The sequence below is a fragment of the Pongo pygmaeus genome, chromosome 18, assembly GCF_028885625.2.
Source record: "Pongo pygmaeus isolate AG05252 chromosome 18, NHGRI_mPonPyg2-v2.0_pri, whole genome shotgun sequence".
NCBI classification, from domain to species: Eukaryota; Metazoa; Chordata; class Mammalia; order Primates; family Hominidae; genus Pongo; species Pongo pygmaeus.
The window spans coordinates 3,647,946-3,664,673 of record NC_072391.2 but is presented as its reverse complement, the minus strand read 5'-3'; the positions used below and the strand labels follow the sequence as shown (position 1 = coordinate 3,664,673).

At 43.4% G+C, this 16,728-nt stretch overlaps 2 protein-coding genes across 7 annotated transcripts in view; one reads left to right on the top strand and one right to left on the bottom strand.

The window, feature by feature from the left end:
* The window catches only part of NAA60 (N-alpha-acetyltransferase 60, NatF catalytic subunit), a 42,765-nt gene extending 37,952 nt beyond the window's left edge, over window positions 1-4,813 (bottom strand). For 2 of the 6 annotated variants that reach the window (XR_010124456.1, XM_054455735.2), the window contains exon 1: window positions 4,625-4,750. The gene's annotated coding sequence lies outside the window, so the exon portion shown is untranslated. Of the gene's footprint in view, window positions 1-3,672; window positions 4,368-4,624 lie in introns of those variants that run through there. The other 4 variants (XM_054455732.2, XM_054455731.2, XM_054455734.2 and 1 more) reach the window with 4 other exon arrangements.
* ZNF597 (zinc finger protein 597) lies at window positions 4,407-15,759 on the top strand. The gene is made up of 4 exons (XM_054455729.2): window positions 4,407-5,102; window positions 5,255-5,340; window positions 7,544-7,670; window positions 10,648-15,759. Exons 2-4 carry the CDS (start codon window positions 5,308-5,310, stop codon window positions 11,760-11,762), a joined length of 1,275 nt encoding a protein of 424 aa, XP_054311704.1. The 5' UTR covers window positions 4,407-5,102; window positions 5,255-5,307; the 3' UTR covers window positions 11,763-15,759.
* Window positions 15,760-16,728: the final 969 nt, after the last annotated feature.

Here is a 16,728-nt window from a genome sequence, read left to right as displayed (position 1 = left end):
CACTCCCGGCCATCCCATCTCTACAACTCATAGGCTAATGAGTGTCAGACAAACCCTGGATCTCAGAATATCAATCTGATGGGCCCTTTTGGGGAAAAATTAACTATCTAAACATGTAGTTCTCTAAACTACAAAGCAACCCATCTTTTTTTTTTTTTTTTTTTTTTTTGAGACAAGGTCTTGCTCTGTCATTCAAGCTGGAGTGCAGTGGCACAATGCTAGCTCACTGCAGCCTCGAACTCCTGGACTCAAGTGATTCTCTTGCTTCGGCCTCTAAAGTAGCTGGAATTATAGGTGTGAGTGACCACGCCCAGCCTCCAACCCATCATTTCTTTTCTGTCCTCACTGTATCTAACCTGCATTCTCTGTACCTCTTACTACTCTCCAGGAGTCTTTGGTTGCAGCTTCTAGTAACAATAATTATTCAGTATGAGTAGGTCAAGAATCTTTCTCTGGAAGCACCTCTGCCTCAGTGACTGAAAAAGAATTCTGTTGGAGTTAACACAGACCAGGCCAGTTTTTGGTAACAGAATTAACATGTTGAAGGTACGTTTAGAGCCCTGAGCTTTTTTCTAATTAAAAGATTCCTATTAGTTTCAACTCAAGGCTAAATGAAACTAAAAAGACTCCTATCCAGCTAGAAGTTGTGTTAATTTCAAAATTGTGTGAGCCTCTTGTTCTTGCAGGCATGACTTGCAGCCATTGTTCCCTTATAAGACTGGAGACTAGGTAGTAACAGTTTTCTAACTGCTCAATCAAGCATTCTGAACACCAGTAAGAAAACCTCTTGCTGAAGTTGGGAGAAAGATAATCTTGCTTTACCTAGGCTCCCTTAGTGTACGTGAGAAGGCTCTGTGTCAGTTTCCGATCAGTATCAACTTTTCATGAAGGATACGGTAAAGGCCGTAAGAACCAGAGCCATACTTATATTTAAGTAATAGACCTTAAAAGGCAGTAAGTACCATCTGGGAATGGAAAACACACCAAATGTAGTGAACAATTCATTCTGGAAATCATGTTAAACATCGCCAGGGAAGATACCCCATTTACCTTGAAGTGATTACACATTGCATGCCTGCATCAAAACATTTCATGTACCACATAAATATATACACCTACCATGTACCCATAAAAATTAAAAATGTAACTACCACTAACATTTTAACGCATAGTCTTCAAAAGCAACTTTGTTATTGTTTTTGTTTCATAACCAATTTTACTCCCAAAAATGAGTATCTTTCCATTTCAATATACAGCTGCATCATCATAAAAATCACTAGGGAAAAGATATATACTTAAGAATAGGGGCCGGGGGCAGGGGCTCACGCCTGTAATCTCAGCACTTTGGGAGGCCAAGGCAGACAGATCACAAGGTCAGGAGTTCGAGACCAGCCTGGCCAATATGGGGAAATCCCGTCCTCTACTAAAAATAGAAAAATTCGCCAGGCGTGGTGGTACGCACCTGTAGTCCCAGCTACTCGGGAGGCTGAGCCAGAAGAATTGCTTGAACCCGGGAGATGGAGGTTGCAGTGAGCAGGCCAGGTGCGGTGGCTCATACCTGTAATCCCAGCACTTTGGGAGGCTGACATGGGCGGATCACTTGAGGCCAGGAGTTTGAGACCAGCCTGGCCAACATGGCGAAACTGCATCTCTACTAAAAATACAAAAATTAAATGGTTGTGGTGGCATGCGCCCATCATCCCATCTACTCTGGTAGCTGAGGCACAAAAATCACTTGAGTCCAGGAGGCGGAAGTTGCAGTGAGCAGAGATCGCACCACTGCTCTCCAGCCTGGGCAACAGTGAGACTGTCCAAAAAAAATAATAATAATAAAGAGTAAATAGTGGTGATCTCTGGGTGACAGGAATGTGGTGCCATTTTTTCCCCTGTATTTTCTAACTTTCTTTTTTTTTTTTGAGACAGAGTCTCACTCTGTCACCCAGGCTGGAGTGCAGTGGCGCGATCTCGGCTCACTGCAAGCTCCGCCTCCCGGGTTCACGCCATTCTCCTGCCTCAGCCTCCCGAGTAGCTCGGACTACAGGTGCCCGCCACCACACCTGGCTAATTTTTTGTATTTTTAGTAGAGACGGGGTTTCATCGTGTTAGCCAGGATGGTCTCGATCTCCTGACCTTGTGATCTGCCCACCTCGGCCTCACAAAGTGCTGGGATTACAGGCGTGAGCCACTGTGCCCAGCCTTTTCTAACTTTCTAAAATGCACATATACTGCTTTTGTAATGATGTTATTTTTAATATTTTTAAAAAGATAATTTTCAGAGAAAGCAGATGCTGGGCTATAGAAATAATTTCAATACAAACAGGTTGTAGTTGTTATTACTGGTACCATGTTAAAGACAGAAATGGAAAAACTTGCAAAAGATTGTTGTGGAAGGATTTTTAAACTTTGATGATTAAAATATGTTACTTGAACATATAGTGGGTATACAGTCAAGCATTTGTGATTTTTTACAAAATTGAGTTAGGGATATAATGTGGTCTAATTTTTCAATCTTGGTCTATCTTGGACTTTGTATGTCATCTCTTTATTTTCAGGAAGATAAAGCTTTCAAGTTTCCTTCTTCTTTGTCCACTTGTTTATAGTTTTGATAGCTCTTAGGAAAGACAGTCTAGGGAAGATTTTTTCCTCTCTCATTTCAGGTATATCCCTCTCTCTGGTAATCCACTGAGTTAATACCACATGCTTCATTTCAAAGCATTGGAAACTGTGTTTATTTCTTTGTAATTATGGCAACAGGATTTAAAGAAGAGAGCCATGGGAGTCTCTTGTTCTTGGTGAAAGAGCCACAAATCCAGATAAGGAGAATCTCAGACTACAATGAGACATTGCTGATGTAAGAATAGCATGAAATAGGCTGGGCGCGGTGGCTCACGCTTGTAATCCCAGCACTTTGGGAGGCCGAGGTGGGTGGATCATGAGGTCACGAGATTGAGACCATCCTGGCCAACATGATGAAACCCCATCTCTACTAAAAATACAAAAAAAAAAAAAATTAGCTGGGCGTGGTGGCGGGCACCTGTAGTCCCAGCTACTTGGGAGGCTTAGGCAGGAGAATCACTTGAACCTGGGAGGCAGAGGTTGCAGTGAGTCAGGATTGTGCCACTGCACTCCAGCCTGGCTACAGAGTGAGACTCTGTCTCAAAAAAAAAAAAAAAAAAAAAAAAAAAGCACAAACCAAGAAGGGAAAGATGACTACGTGAACACCACAGTGACTCAGTAAAGAACATCTCCTTGACTTACACCTTCATATACAGGCTATTAGCTCTTCTTCAACATATATGCTTTGGACTGGTCTAGCCTGTAGGCAACCTTGTTCTTACTATTCTTCCACCTGTCCTGGAAGCACCTTTACTGGGACTTCCCAGCTACCTCTTTTGTGATCCATCCCCACAAGCTCCAGCTCTTAGTTAGCTGTCAAGAGATATCATTTGTGGCAGATACTGCTAGTTTCTTATCTAACTTATTTTCCACATCTCTTTTTTTCATTTGTAACAAAGCCCTGATTTTGTGCAGGTAGATTATCAAGGGAGGCTGGGTCCTTCCCCTAGTGACAGCGGCTGAAGCATGATGGGCCCCAAACAATTATGATATTTATTCTTGGTAATAACTAGTTTAGGATGGGTACATGACACAATACATGTCTGTATACTTTACCTGGATTCTACTGTCAACTTTACCAACATGCTAAGGGTGGCAGAGAAGCACTGGGACCTTGATGTTGTCACTGGGCCACCGAATTAACCAACCTGTAACTGCTCTTTGAACATCCTTTCGGTGGGTTTTCTGTTACTTGTAGCTGAAACTATCCTATCAGATATTCCACAAAATCACATTACCTAAGTTGTCAAATCTCCTAATAATGTTTTAATAACCATACAGCCATTCATTAAGCTTTTAGATACAGGAATGTGCCTCGCACTGGAATAAGGAAATATGTTGAGACTTTTCAGGCTTTTCTATCAAGGTACCTATCATTTTCGTCTTTTTTTTTCCCCAAACACCTTTATAAACTGGCAATTTCTTTCACTTACATTATCTTATAATCTTTGAAATTACCCTCTGAGTTAGCCCAGAGAGGCATTCTGAGCTGTTTGCAGCTGAGGAAATCAAAGTTGTAAACTGGCCAAGATTACTAAACAATCAGTGGCAGAGCTTGGGAAGGAGCTCAATTTTCCAATTCCAAATCTGTACACCAGGGCACTCCCTCCTCCCCCAGCACACAATAGGAAATGACTGGCTCTAAGGTAGGCTGAATGTGAGGTATTTGGGGGCGAACAACGTCCCGCGACGCAAACCTATGGCTCTATTCCCGCGTGGGATCCTCTGTGACTAGGAAGCTGACGCGGCTCGATTAGGCTGCAGCTGCGGGTACAATACGTAACGCCTCTAGAACACTATGAGTCAGAGCCTAGCAACCTGGCCTACACCGATGTGAACGTTGTGAACTGCCACAAAAATACTCCTTCATGTTCCACGGCCCCACCATCCGCTCAAGACACAAAGAACAGCTCAAGCCCAGGCTAGGCCCGAACCCCCGGCCTCTCAATCACCTCGCTCTGGCCAGACCGAAATTTCAGGCCTACAGGGCACTGTTGGCCGAACCCACATTTTGTTACCGATTTTCTTTCGAGTTCCGGTGTCTCCCAGTCTTCTTTCTGTCCTTCTTCTCGGAAACATTACGTTCCCCTGAGGTCACCCTAAGACTCTACTTCAGCGGGTAAACAGGCCCGGAGCTCACGGGGGAGACCCCGCCAGCGGAAGCGGAAATGGCTGCTTAGAGAAAAGGAGGAAAACTACCTCTCGCAGCTGCCCAGTGGGTACAGGTCCTCGGTTAAGGTGTTCAATTGGCCAACACAAAAGAAGGACTTCCCCTTCGGAAGAACTCCGACCAATCAAAGGGCAGGATGGCGGATAGGGCTGGGGGCGGGTCGCTTCCGGCGGCTTTTCCCGCAGCTCCTGCGTAAAGGAGCATGAGAGCGTGGGAGTTTTGCAGTGGCCGTGGCGTTCTTCGTCGCGTCTCAGTTGGGCGTCGCTTTCTGCAGCTCCTGTCCGGGAGCGCGAGGCCTGTCATTAACCGCGGAGCGGTAAGTGGGCCCCTTTCGAGGCCGGGCCAAGAGGAGGAGCAGTCGGCGTAGGTTTTTAAGGGGGGTTCGGGGGGAATCGAGGGAGGCTGGGGGTACTGGAGGAACTTGGCAGCAGAATTGGTCCCTTTAAGAACTGTTCTCTCCCCCCGCAGCTTTGTCTCGAAGTCCCTGTGGCGTCTTGAAGAAGGCATTCCCCACCCGCCAAATGGCGTCCATGCCCCCGACGCCCGAGGCCCAGGTGAGTCGAGGTACCTTTTTCGTCCAAGTTTATTGCTGCTTTCGGTCTCTGCCTGACCCCCTCCTTTGGAGGAGCGTTGGGCATGCCTGTTGTGGTAGGAGTGCGCCTGAGCCCCAAATAGCCCTTTGACCAAGCGTTCTTCGTTCCAAGACCAGACAAATAGTGGTTTACCGACTTCCTTCTTTCAGAACTACCAACTGGGAGCAGGGCCCTGTGGAGGAATCTCTGAGAGAGTTTCTCAATGTCTTATCTGTTTGTTTTGTTTTGTTTGGAGATAGGGTCTGGCCTTGTCGCTGGAGTGTTGCTTGTCTGGCTGGAGTGCAGTGCTGATATCATAGCTCCGTCTGGAACTCAGGGAATCCTCGCGCCTCAGCCTCTCGAGTATCTGAGAGGCGCGCATACCACAGTGTCTGGCTACTTTTAAAAATTCTTTTTTTTTTTTTTTTTTTTTGATGCAGAGTCTCGCTCTGTCGCCCAGGCTGGAGTGCAGTGGTGCGATCTCGGCTCACCGCAAGCTCCGCCTCCCGGGTTCATGCCGTTCTCCTGCCTCAGCCTCCAGAGTAGCTGGGACTACAGGCGCCTGCCGCCACGCCCGGCTAATTTTTTGTATTTTTAGTAGAGACGGGGTTTCACCGTGTTAGCCAGGATGGTCTCAATCTCCTGACCTTGTGATCCACCTGCCTCGGCCTCCCAAAGTGCTGGGATTACAGCTGTGAGCCACCGTGCCCGGCCTAAAACTTCTTTATGGAGATGGAGTCTTGCTGCTTTGCCCAGGAACTCCTGGCCTCCAGCTGTCCTCCCACCTCGGCCTCCCAAAGTGCTAGGATTAAAAGTGACTTTCTGGAATGGTTCCCAGAATTACAGATTTGGTACTTCTCCAATTTGAATGAATTTTTAAATTAAGCACATTTCTAGACTCCACACTTTTTGAGTAATAATAAATCCCAAGGGATTCATTTATCACACCATTAGAGAAGGTGGGGTAGGCCTGGATGAAGTTCTGGAGTGAGCTTAGCAATGAGTTGGTCATGGGGACGAGAGGAAATAGCAAAGGGAAGGATGTTGGGAGAATCCTGTAACCTTTATGTCTTTATGATTCTTCCTGGGCTGCCCAACTTTCTCCTTTTCTTTCTTTCTTTTTTTTTTTTTTTTTTTTGAGACGGAGTTTCGCTGCGACGCCTAGGCTGGAGTGCAATGGCGCGATCTCGGCTCACTGCAATCTCTGCCTCCTGGATTCAAGCGATTCTCCTGGCCCAGCCTCCCAAGTAGCTGGGACTACAGGCGCATGCCACCACATCGGGCTAATTTCATTTTATTTTAATTAATTTATTTTTTTGAGACAGAGTTTTTGTTGTTGTTGTTGTTGTTGTTGTTTTTGAGACGGAGTGTTGCTCTGTCTCCCAGGCTGGAGTGCAGTGGCGCGATCTCGGCTCACTGCAAGCTCCGCTTGAGACGGAGTTTTGCTCTTGTTGCCCAGGCTGGAGTGCAGTGGTGCAATCTCGGCTTACTGCAGCCTGTTCCTCCTGGGTTCAAATGATTCTCCTGCCTCAGCCTCCCAAGTAGCTGGGATTATAGGCATGCGCCACCACACCTGGCTAATTTTTTGTATTTAGTACAGACAGAATTTCACCATGTTGGTCAGGCTGGTCTTGAACTCCTGACCTCAGGTGATCCACTTGCTTCCACCTCCCAAAGTGCTGGGGTTACAGGCGTGAGCCACTGTGCCCGGCCTTAATTTTTGTAATTTTAGTAGAGACAGGGTTTCACCATATTGGCCAGGCTGGTCTCGAACACCTGACCTCAAGTCATCTGCGCCCCCCTCAGACTCCCAAAGTGTTGGGATTACAGGCATGAGCCACCGCACCCGGCCCCAAACCTCTCCTTTTCTTAGAGCATCCTTACTTAATGGTTGCTTCCCTAAGAGCTGTTCCCTCATCTTTTCTCTTTCAAGATAGACAGTAATTCTCACAGTCCACCGTCCTTGTACCACTGCCTAAAAATGTATGTCCATGTTTATTCTCTTCTTCCCAACCCTCACCCCACCCCTTAGAACCCATTTACCCTACTCCTGCACTCAAGAACCTTTTACACCAAGCCCTTTTATCCCGTGCATCTGATGTTTCTAGCTCTTTTCATCCTTCCTAGGTTAAGTGAGGGGCTGACCCTCTACCCTCTTGTGCTGACACAGGCTCTTATGTTTCAGGGACCAATACTCTTTGAGGATCTGGCTGTGTATTTTTCTCAAGAGGAGTGTGTGACTCTGCACCCTGCCCAGAGGTCCCTCAGCAAAGATGCTACAAAAGAGTGTTTGGAGGATGTGGCTTTGATGGGTAAGGCAATTGTTTTTCCTGCATCTGGAACTTTTGTCAATAATAGGATGAGAACTTCATGCTTTATCCAGATGTTGATATGGTGGAGTGGGACCTGTCCCTCAGTAATTTATGTGGAGGTGATAATTGTATGAGAGAAAAAGTTTTAAAATATGAGATGATTTTTTTTTTTTTTGAGACAGACTCTCGCTCTGTTGCCCAGGCTGGAGTGCAGTGGCACGATCTCTGCTCACTGCAAACCACGCCTCCTGTGTTGACGCCATTCTCCTGCCTCAGCCTACTGAGTAGCTGGGACTACAGCTGCCCGCCACCATGCCCAGCTAATTTTTTGTATTTTTAGTAGAGACAGAGTTTCACCGTGTTAGCCAGGATGGTCTCAACCTCCTGACCTCGTGATCCGCCTGCCTCAGCCTCCCAAAGTGCTGGGATTACAGGCATGAGCCACTGTGCCCGGCCGAGATGATTTCTTAAAGACAAAAATTCAGTCTAGTACAGTGCCTGTGGTTTAGTACAAGAGATGGCAGTATTTGGTAATCTTTCACAAACATTTGTTGCACTTTATAATTTTACTTGGGAAATCCCATTAGTATCGATCACTATCATTTGCTAAAGACAGGAGATTGATTTACTCTTAAGGGATGCTATGCCTTACTCACCTAAGGGGAACCATACACAGATGGACTCCTGTGCCTGAGTAGATTTTATTTCTGAGTAGGATTGAGTATCTAAACTATTTATTCTAAGTAGTTATTCTAAATAGTTTGGAATAGTTTAGATACTCAATCCTAGTCAGAAAAGAATAACTAGAATAACTAGTTATTCTAAATAACTCATATTTTCTTTCTTCCACTTCTCTCTTCATCATGTTCATGTTGTCTTCTGTCTGCTTAAACGTATGGAGTATATTTATAATGGTTATTTAAACTTTTTTTTCCTGCTGGTTTTAACATTGATGTCGTTTCTGGGTCTTTTTCTATTGATTGATTTGTCTTCTAGTTATGGGTTATATTTTCTATATTTTCTTTACTTGCTGGGTAAATTTTGGTCGGATGTTAGATTAAGAATTTTATGTTGTTGGACCCAGGATTTTGTTGTATTTTTTAAAATATTTTGGACTTTGTTGTGGGAGGCAGTTAAGTTACTTGGAGTCAGTTTGATTGTTTCAAGGTGTGCTTTTTTTTTTTTTGCTTTGTTAGGATAGGTTCAGATCAACCTTTCTGCTAGGACTTATTTGAGTTACTGCTAAGGCAGTATTTTTCCGTGGACATTGCTGCTCAATGTCTTAACGTCTTTCCACTTTGGCTGGAGGCAACATGGACTGGTTATTGCTCTGTTATTCCTTTTAGGTGGTTCTTTCCATGGCATTGGGTAGTTTCTTCATGCACTTGTAGATTACTACTCAGCCAAAGTTGTGGGGTTATTTTTTTTTTTGATACAGTATCTTGATCTGTCACCCAGGCTGGAGTGCACTGGCACAATCACGGCTCACTGCAGCCCTGACCTCCCAGGCTCAAGCAGTCCTCCCACCTCAGCCTCCCAAGTAGCTGGGACTACAGGCATGCACTACCGTGCCTGTCTTTTTTTGTTGTTGTTTTTTTATAGGGACGGGGCTTTGCCATATTGCCCAGGCTGGTCTCGACCTCCATGGCTCAAGCGATCCTCCCACCTCAGCCTCCCAATGTGCTGGGATTACAGGGGAATGTTAGTTTTGTCAGCCATCCTTGTAAGTAGATTGGCTGTTATTTTCATGCAGTACACACAGCCTTCTATCTTGATCTTTCCTCAGTGAGGGGTAAAGAGATTCTGGAGAGTTCTCCTGGTGATAATAAAACTATTTCTGATAACCTGTGTGTTTCTCTGTTATGGGAGAAAAATGCTCACTTGATTGCTTTTTTTTCTTTTATTATTATTATTATTATTGTTTTTGACACAGAGTCTCGCTCTGTCGCCCAGGCTGGAGTGCAGTGGCGCGATCTCGGCTCACTGCAAGCTCCGCCTCCTGGGTTCATGCCATTCTCCTGCCTCAGCCTCCTGAGTAGCTGGGACTACAGGCGCCCGCCACCACGCCCGGCTAATTTTCTGTATTTTTTTTAGTAGAGATGGGGTTTCACCGTGTTAGCCAGGATGGTCTCAATCTCCTGATCTCGTGATCCACCCGCCTCAACCTCCCAAAGTGCTGGGATTACAGGCGTGAGCCACCGCGCCCAGCCTCTTTTTAAAAATTATTTTCTTTCCCCCTCATTCTTGCTGTCATCTTATCTTTTTTTTTTTTTTTTTTTTTTTTTTTTTTTTTTTTAAGAAACAAGTTCTGGCTCTGTCACCTAGGCTGGAGTGCAATGGCACAACTCAAACTCCTGAGCTCAAGTGATCCTCCTGTCTCAGCCTCTTGAGTATCTAGGACTATAGGCATGTGCTACCATGCCTGGCTAATTTTTAAAAATTATTTTTTGCGCAGATGGGGTCTCACTGTGTTGCCCAGACTGGTCTCAAACTCCTAGCCTCAAGTGATGCTCCCACCTCAGCTTCCCAAAGTGCTGAGATTACAGACGTGAGACACTGCCCAACCCCTCTCTTTCTTGATAAATATGAATCCTAATCTTTTTTCCAATTGTTAATTGTTCTGCTGTCACTTGAGATAGCTTCAAAAATGAAAGGCTCTTGAGGCCTAAATAGACTAGCTGGAAAAGTTCACCTCTAGACAGCCACTACCGAGATTGTCCTTAGTACCTATCCAACTGGACTCTGACTTAGTTATAGCTACTCTCTCCTCCTTACCTTTGGATATTCACCCAAAACTGGATCTTCTGGGAGGCCAGGAGAGTCTGCTTGGTCCTGATTTTGTGTGGTTAGTGTCTGGGTTATAGGATAACCCTTCTAACGTTTCCTGGTCCTCTTTGTAACTACCTTAGTTTACTTTTCCCCCAGTATCCCTTGAAGATATTGCCTATGTTTTGCTTTCTTTTGTTTTTATCAACAGGAGAGGAAGGCAAGCCTGAGATTAATCAGCAGTTAAGCCTAGACTGTATGGAACTTGACGAGCTTGCCTTAGAAAAGTACCCCATTGCTGCACCCCTTGTCCCTTACCCAGAAAAATCCTCTGAGGATGGAGTTGGAAACCCTGAAGCGAAAATATTAAGTGGAACTCCCACTTACAAGAGAAGGGTCATCAGCCTTTTAGTTACCATTGAAAACCACACCCCATTAGTAGAACTCTCTGAATATTTAGGAACCAACACACTTTCTGAAATTCTTGATTCTCCCTGGGAAGGAGCCAAAAATGTGTACAAATGTCCTGAGTGTGACCAAAACTTCAGCGATCATTCATACCTGGTTTTGCATCAGAAAATTCATTCAGGAGAGAAAAAACATAAATGTGGTGACTGTGGAAAGATCTTCAATCATAGAGCCAACCTGAGGACACACAGGAGAATCCATACTGGTGAGAAACCTTATAAGTGTGCCAAGTGCAGTGCCAGCTTTCGCCAGCACTCTCATCTGTCCCGACACATGAATAGCCACGTAAAGGAGAAGCCCTATACATGTAGCATATGTGGTAGAGGTTTTATGTGGCTCCCAGGATTGGCACAGCATCAGAAAAGCCACAGTGCCGAAAAAGCCTACGAATCTACTAACTGTGATAAACATTTTAATGAGAAACCAAATCTTGCTTTGGCTGAGGAAACATTCGTATCAGGCCCCCAGTACCAGCACACTAAGTGCATGAAGAGCTTCAGGCAGTCCTTATATCCTGCCCTTTCCGAGAAGAGCCACGACGAGGACTCTGAACGCTGCAGCGATGATGGGGACAATTTCTTCTCATTCTCAAAATTCAAGCCCTTACAGTGTCCTGACTGTGACATGACCTTTCCTTGTTTCTCTGAGCTTATTTCCCATCAGAACATTCATACAGAGGAAAGGCCCCATAAGTGCAAAACATGCGAGGAAAGTTTTGCTTTGGACTCAGAACTTGCATACCACCAGAAGAGCCACATGGTAGAGCAAACTTTTAAATGTACCGTGTGTGGGAAAACTTTCAAGTCAAATTTGCATCTCATTACTCATAAGCGAACTCACATAAAAAACACCACGTAAAGTAAATATAACAACTTGTTATTAGTGATTGGGCTTTTCAGTATCTGTATGGTGGGAAGCAGTTACTGTATATGTCCCAGGCAATGTGCTAAGCACTTTACACACATTCCCATGTAATACTTAGTTCTCACCACAACCTTGATTTAGGCAGTATCATTTCCATTTTATAACTAGGGACGCAAAATCCATGTCACAAAGCTAGTGAATGAACCCAGGATTTGAACTCAGTTATTGTTCAACTATGAGCCAGAAAAAGATACAGAACTTTTGTTTAAATTCAATTTTCATTAAAATGAAGGCTCTTGCTAGAGTTATTTTAATTTTGTTTACGTAGTTTCTAACTTTTAGAAGGAGGACAACTTATTTATATTTTGCCAGTTCTGCAGACATATTTAGGAAAGTAAATGCTTTTATATGTTTTATACTTTTTTTTGCTATAACTATTTGAATGTAATACTTGTATAAGATTGCTGTTTTACATGTGAATTCCCATAGGCGTTTAGAAGTTTTTTCTGCCCTGTAAAAGTTCCCAAATGGGTGGACTAGTTTATATTTTGATGGCCATTAGTATCCAGAGTTCTCTGTCATGGTTCTGATGCCAGGGGCACATACTGGCATTTAGGACCCAATTGTTTGCAAGGAGTTTTGGAAGTCTAACTGCAGCCCTTTTCTGGAGGCTGGACTTGACTTGGGGAGGGGGAGAAGTACTTGCTCTTTTCTAAGATTTGCCTCCAAATCGCTACTAAAGCACATTACCTGTCTTACTATGAATAATTGTAATTGTTTCTCAGTGAGCATGCTAGCTACTTTAGATATATTATGTAATTTAATCTTCAGAATATGTGACAGAGAAAAAAAATCTTTGTTTCATAAACGAGGAAACTGAAGTCCTCAGAGGGTAAAGTCAGTTCTTTGCCCAGCACACAAATCACATTGTGGTGAAACTGACATGAAGCTTGGGTGTCTCTGACTCCAAAGACCATGCAGTCTGCAAGACTGCGGCATTTGTTGGCATTTGCACCACGTAGTAGCACTGCAGGCAGCCAGGGAAAGGGGAGCTGAGATAGGTGAGGGTGGTCCTCATGGAGGCGATTCTGTGTGCTTGCATCATGGAACCCCTTCATTCCCTTTGTGCTGTACCCAAAGCCTGACTAACATACAGTTACAAAGCAGCAGAAGACTCTCCAGGACTTCAGGTTTGAATTCTTGTCCCTCTAATCAGTGAGAGATTTCACACCTGGCAGAGTACAGTACTGAAGGTCTTAATTGGGTTTTGGTTTTTTAAAAAACACCCATAACATTTCCTCTCCATCTCCAAGGAAAATGCATATAGAAAATTGTTAGATTTTAACCAAAATACTTGATAATATATAGATCTTTAGATACTGCTATTATAGATAAATATTGGAGCAAAATATTATTAAATAGTATGGTTATTAATGTTAAGGAACCACAGAATGTTGTAAATATAGATTCATATACAATTTCTCATTAAAGTAAAGTCGATTGTATGCCTATCAGCAAAACAGTATTTACATGGGTTTTGATTAGGATGGAAGAATGCTCTCATTCTATTTAAATAGACAGTATAAAAGTACAATATTTGCTAAAATTGAATTGTTGCTGGGAATTTTTGCTGGGAGAAAAGATAAAGGACTCTTGAGGACTAATTATATGGAAGGTAGCAGAAGGTGGTCCTACAGAACAGCAGATTGAGGACTAAATATACAAAAAGATGCTGGCTACTCAGCTAAGCTCTTATTACTGAGTAGAGGCAGGAATATACTGTTCAGGTGAGAGAAAAACTGAAACTAACAAAAACATCCCTAACCCAGAGAGAGTTTCTCTCTCTCTTCGTCATTCTTGTCTTGTTTCTTGTTTGCAGATCCACAGTTGAGGCTATGTGCTGCTCTGTATGTCAAGGTCAGACTTTGGCTGTTTGTTTCTGATGTCTCCACTCTTAGGAGACAGGAAACCAGGTTTCTCTGAGGTGCTTTGAAATGTGTAGAAAGATAGTCTCCAGTTAGATTACTTATTAGGCAACTCTGAGATACCATGATCTTTGTTAAATAGCAAGAACACCACCTCCTTGCTCTCCTGCTTCTGCCCTCAGTGGGAGAAACTGGCAGGTGCCTCATCAGCACCTATCAGGGGCTTTAATATTTCAAAGATCTAATGAGTCACAGGATGGGGGATGAAATTGGGAAAGGTCTGGATTAGCAGAGTTGCTGCAGAAAGAAGTAGAGGGGAATATCTTAGAAGGCACTTGGACAGAATGGGGGTGATATAAAAGATGTATGCTGTCATTTTTGTTTTGGCTCCTAGAAAATATAGCAGAAAGTGAGAATTTGTGCCATACATCCTGTTCTGCACCTTAATATGGAAGTTTGCCTTTCCACACGAGTCTTCCTTCACAATTAACCTCTAATTTTTTTGCAGTTTTCTCCAGATTTTGGAAGATTACGACAAACTTCCTAAAGATTAGAAAAAATAGCCCTTTTCAGAAACATTAACATACATGTGGGTAGAACTAAAATGGCTTTTTGGTATAATACTGTTAATGATTAGTATGCAGAAAAAAATGAAAATCCCAGAAGTGTCAGTTACTGTGAAATAGGCATATTTTCAGTTGTGCTTATTGTGCACTTGTACTTAAATACATTTGCTAGATGTAATTCAAGCTGCTTTACCCCCAGGGAATTGAAGGAAAAGATATATCTGCTGGTGAGCTTCAGGCTTTTTATGATGATGGCATTTTACCCTTCTGTTTACAGTGTCAACTGATGGAGATAAATTCCATAAAATTGTCATTAACTCAGAGATACTAGCCTACCATGTTAGGTGCTATTCACAAATACTGGATAAAAGTTAATATGGGAATGAAAAACTAAATGCAAGAGTTTATTGCTATGAATGATTGGTTAACTGCATTTTGCAGCATGGAAATCAACACACTAAGAGTGAAAACTTTGTGCTGAATAAATTGACTCAGACAAATTTCTCCGTTTTTGTTGTTGATGCAGTGATGAAAATGTGTATCCAACAGTTCCTTAACATGATTGCTGGAATAGTTAAACAGTCTTTTAAACAGTCATCATTGATGAAAACAGCATTTTTCCAATGGAATTCAGATGTCAGCAGTTTACATTTTGTAATTTAAGAAATTGTGGAATGTAGTTGTTTTGAATGAGGTCGACTCAAAATAGTTTTATTTAAAGCTTTGTTGCTACAGGTGGTAGTCTATTGACACCTCCTCATTTAACATAGAAATGACTAACCCAATAATTCAGGGAGTTAAAACTCAAATGACATTTCACAGTAAATGCCATTTTGAGTCTTTGCCTCCTGAGTTTCCATATAATTAAGTGGCAGTGTTCTAGTGACTGCAGCATAAGATGTCATACAATCTGAAACTGCATAGTTTGATCAAAGTAATCTGCAATTTACTGCCTATGTGTACAAAGGGAGACATAGCAGGTTATAGTTTATATGAATAGTCTATTTTGAATGTTCATTAAACTTGTTATCCCTGTGGGATTTTAGTAGGAAAGTGTTTTTGCTTTGACCATCTGTTTAGCAAAATGATGTTCATTACATTAGAAGCGTATGTATTCATCTGGTTTAGTTTTGTAATTTAGGAGAGCTATTGATCTGATTCAAAGATGACCATTACCCATCTTTCCAAGGCCCATCTAAGTAATACAGGTGTTTTGTCTTTTAAAATTGATATTCCTCTTTGCATTAAGTCTGTAGGGGGGGAATACAATATAAATATTCTTCTGTGTAAACGTAAGAATGTGCTGTAATCTCCAGTTCCTTTGGATACCTCAGAATTATATTTATTGTATACACTTATACTGTTTGTTTAATGTTTTGGGTCTTACTCTTTTTGACGTATTCTCATCAGTCTTTGCTCTAGTTTGCAAGCTCTGAAGTTATTGATTACGTCTAATGTGCACTTTGGCTTTTAATAAATGCTATTTTATGATGATGGCAATGAAGTGAACTTTTTAAAAAAAATACTTAAGTGGTTTTAGGTGGCAATCAGGTTAATTTTGAAGACTGTTAGGATTGTGGTTTAGAGACAGTGAGTGAATGACTTCGTGCTACTTAATAAGGGAAGCAAAATTGCTTGCTCCCTGAAACTCAGCAGAAAATTCTGGCGTCATTCTGGGAAGCTAGCGCTAGACCTCAATTTCCTTTCGTCTTTACTGTACACAGAAGTACAGGGGCAAGGACCTCTGTCTTCACGGAGCAGCTACTGCCTGGCGCGGGTTGCCACTTAAAGCTTGGAGTCCGAGTAGCGGATGTGGTGAGTAGGACTCCCAGAAGACCTCGCGCGGCCTCAGGGAGATCCTGGGTCTCCAGCTTGGCCACCAACTGCACGGGACAGCGGAAGTGCCAACGAGATGCCTTGCACTACAGCGGCACACTAGTGAGGAACCGGAAGCCACGAGCCGAGCCACTTCCGGTGCCCGCTTCCGGCGGCGCCTGCGCATTCCTGGGGCAAGTGGGTTGTGGTGAACCGTGGAGATCCAGTGGTGGGGTTTGGCCATGTGCCTGGCCATATCCACTTCATATCGCTAGGTGATCTCCGTGTAAATCTAGCAGTACGGGTAAGAGCGTTTGCGGAGGAACTCCTCAGGTCTCTTCCTCCGCATCAGCAGGAGGGTATCATGGGTGTGACTGTCGGGCACTAACACGAATCTCCATCCCATGATTCTAGGCGTTAGGACTGGAGAAGAAGCTCTGGGCCACCGTCCCAGCTCTAATCTCACTTAGGCAATGCAGAGCTGTGGGCCTGACTACCATGTGTGTCTCTGGCTTGTTGAAATGGGTACTTTGTACATCTCACTTGTGCTGGGTAGAATGTCTTTTCTTTAGAACCAGTACCAATCTCTTAGGCTTTTGGCATTCTCTGCAGCCAAATTCTAACATGCTTCTAGTTAGGTGGAATGTACCCTTG

Bases quoted from the DNA above. Each gene is read 5' to 3' on its own strand.
- ZNF597 (XM_054455729.2), top strand. From the start codon at position 5,308: ATGGCGTCCATGCCCCCGACGCCCGAGGCCCAG. The intron at 5,341-7,543 runs GTGAGTCGAGGT...CTTATGTTTCAG, and splicing joins CCCCGACGCCCGAGGCCCAG to GGACCAATACTCTTTGAGGA. The intron at 7,671-10,647 runs GTAAGGCAATTG...TTTTATCAACAG, and splicing joins GGAGGATGTGGCTTTGATGG to GAGAGGAAGGCAAGCCTGAG.